General features: G+C 28.3%; 1 protein-coding gene across 1 annotated transcript; it reads right to left on the bottom strand.

Annotated features, from left to right (window-relative positions):
* Positions 1-6: 6 nt before the first annotated feature.
* LOC117119974 (actin-like protein 6A) lies at positions 7-1,185 on the bottom strand. Its single transcript, XM_033264960.1, has 3 exons — positions 1,047-1,185; positions 817-903; positions 7-177 (listed from the first exon to the last, which is right to left on the bottom strand). The coding sequence occupies exons 1-3, from the start codon at positions 1,137-1,139 to the stop codon at positions 97-99; spliced, it is 261 nt and encodes an 86-aa protein (XP_033120851.1). The 5' UTR covers positions 1,140-1,185; the 3' UTR covers positions 7-96.
* Between the last annotated feature and the right edge of the window lie 38 nt (positions 1,186-1,223).

Here is a 1,223-nt window from a genome sequence, read left to right as displayed (position 1 = left end):
CGGGCCTGATTAGGATGCATGAGGCTATTCTTATACAATCTATAAATAGTTAAGGATACAAATGAAATGGGGTTTTTGGAATTGTTTACATTTTCCTCAAGGACACTTCCTATCCACACACGTCTTTCCTGTTTCTTCGTACTCTTGCTTCGAGATCCACATCTGTTGGAATGTTCCCTGTGTGGGGGAGAAAGCAACAATTTTTAAAATTTGGATATGTGACAATAATAATAGTGGTAATAATAATAATAATAATAATAGTACCAATAATAATAATAATAATAATTATAATAATAATAATAATAATAATAATAACTATAACAATAATAATAATAATAATAATAATAATAATAATAATAACAACAATAATAATAACAACAGCAACAGTGAAAACAGCAACAACAATAATAATAAAAGTAATAATACAGGTCTCCCTCTAATTAAAGACCAACCTCCAATTTAAGACCACTTTTCTGTGATTCCAAATTATTATTCTAATTAGAGACCAAAGCTGTTAAGGACAATGGAAACCCCCAGTTCCAAAAGTGGTCTTTGATTGGAGGGAGACCTGTAATAATAATAATAATGATCTAACAAATATCTTTATATTTTCTGGTTTTATTATACATTGTTCCTTGTCATTAAGAATTCAGTTTTGCCCCAGACATTAGTCTTTTATAAAAAACAGTGAATGATTACAAAAATCAACGTGGTGGTAATATTGGCAGTGAAAATGATGAATAAAAATAACTGCAAAGGTGAGATTGATGTTTCTAAATTATAGATGGTGATGATTTACTTAACAGTGTTACTTACAAGTGAGGCGAGAATTGATCCTCCAATCCAAGAACTAAACCGTCGTTCTGAGCTGCTATTGCTTCCAATAATCTTTAATTTTGTGTTCTAAAATTGACAGTACAAATTCATTCATATAATTTTAAATCTCATAAAATGATGTGACCAACAATTAAAAAAATTATCACAAAGTATACATGTACATAGTGTGTGTATATTATACTATATTCTATTAAAAACATGTTACTCACATTCTGTGTGCGAGTCTGCAATTCTCTTAAAAGTCTGTCTGAAAAACCATTTATTAGTGTGTTTCCACCAGCTAAAATAATACTACTGTACATAGCCTAGAAATGCAAACAAAAATAATATTATAAAATATAAAGAAAAAAACATTTTTTTTGTTGCTTTTATTATATATTTTCTGT

Source organism: Anneissia japonica, unplaced genomic scaffold, assembly GCF_011630105.1.
Source record: "Anneissia japonica isolate Jap-2015-1 unplaced genomic scaffold, ASM1163010v1 scaffold139553_len1223_cov151_single, whole genome shotgun sequence".
Taxonomy (NCBI): Eukaryota; Metazoa; Echinodermata; class Crinoidea; order Comatulida; family Comatulidae; genus Anneissia; species Anneissia japonica.
The sequence above is the reverse complement of the archived record's forward strand: the minus strand, read 5'-3'. Positions and strand labels throughout refer to the sequence as shown.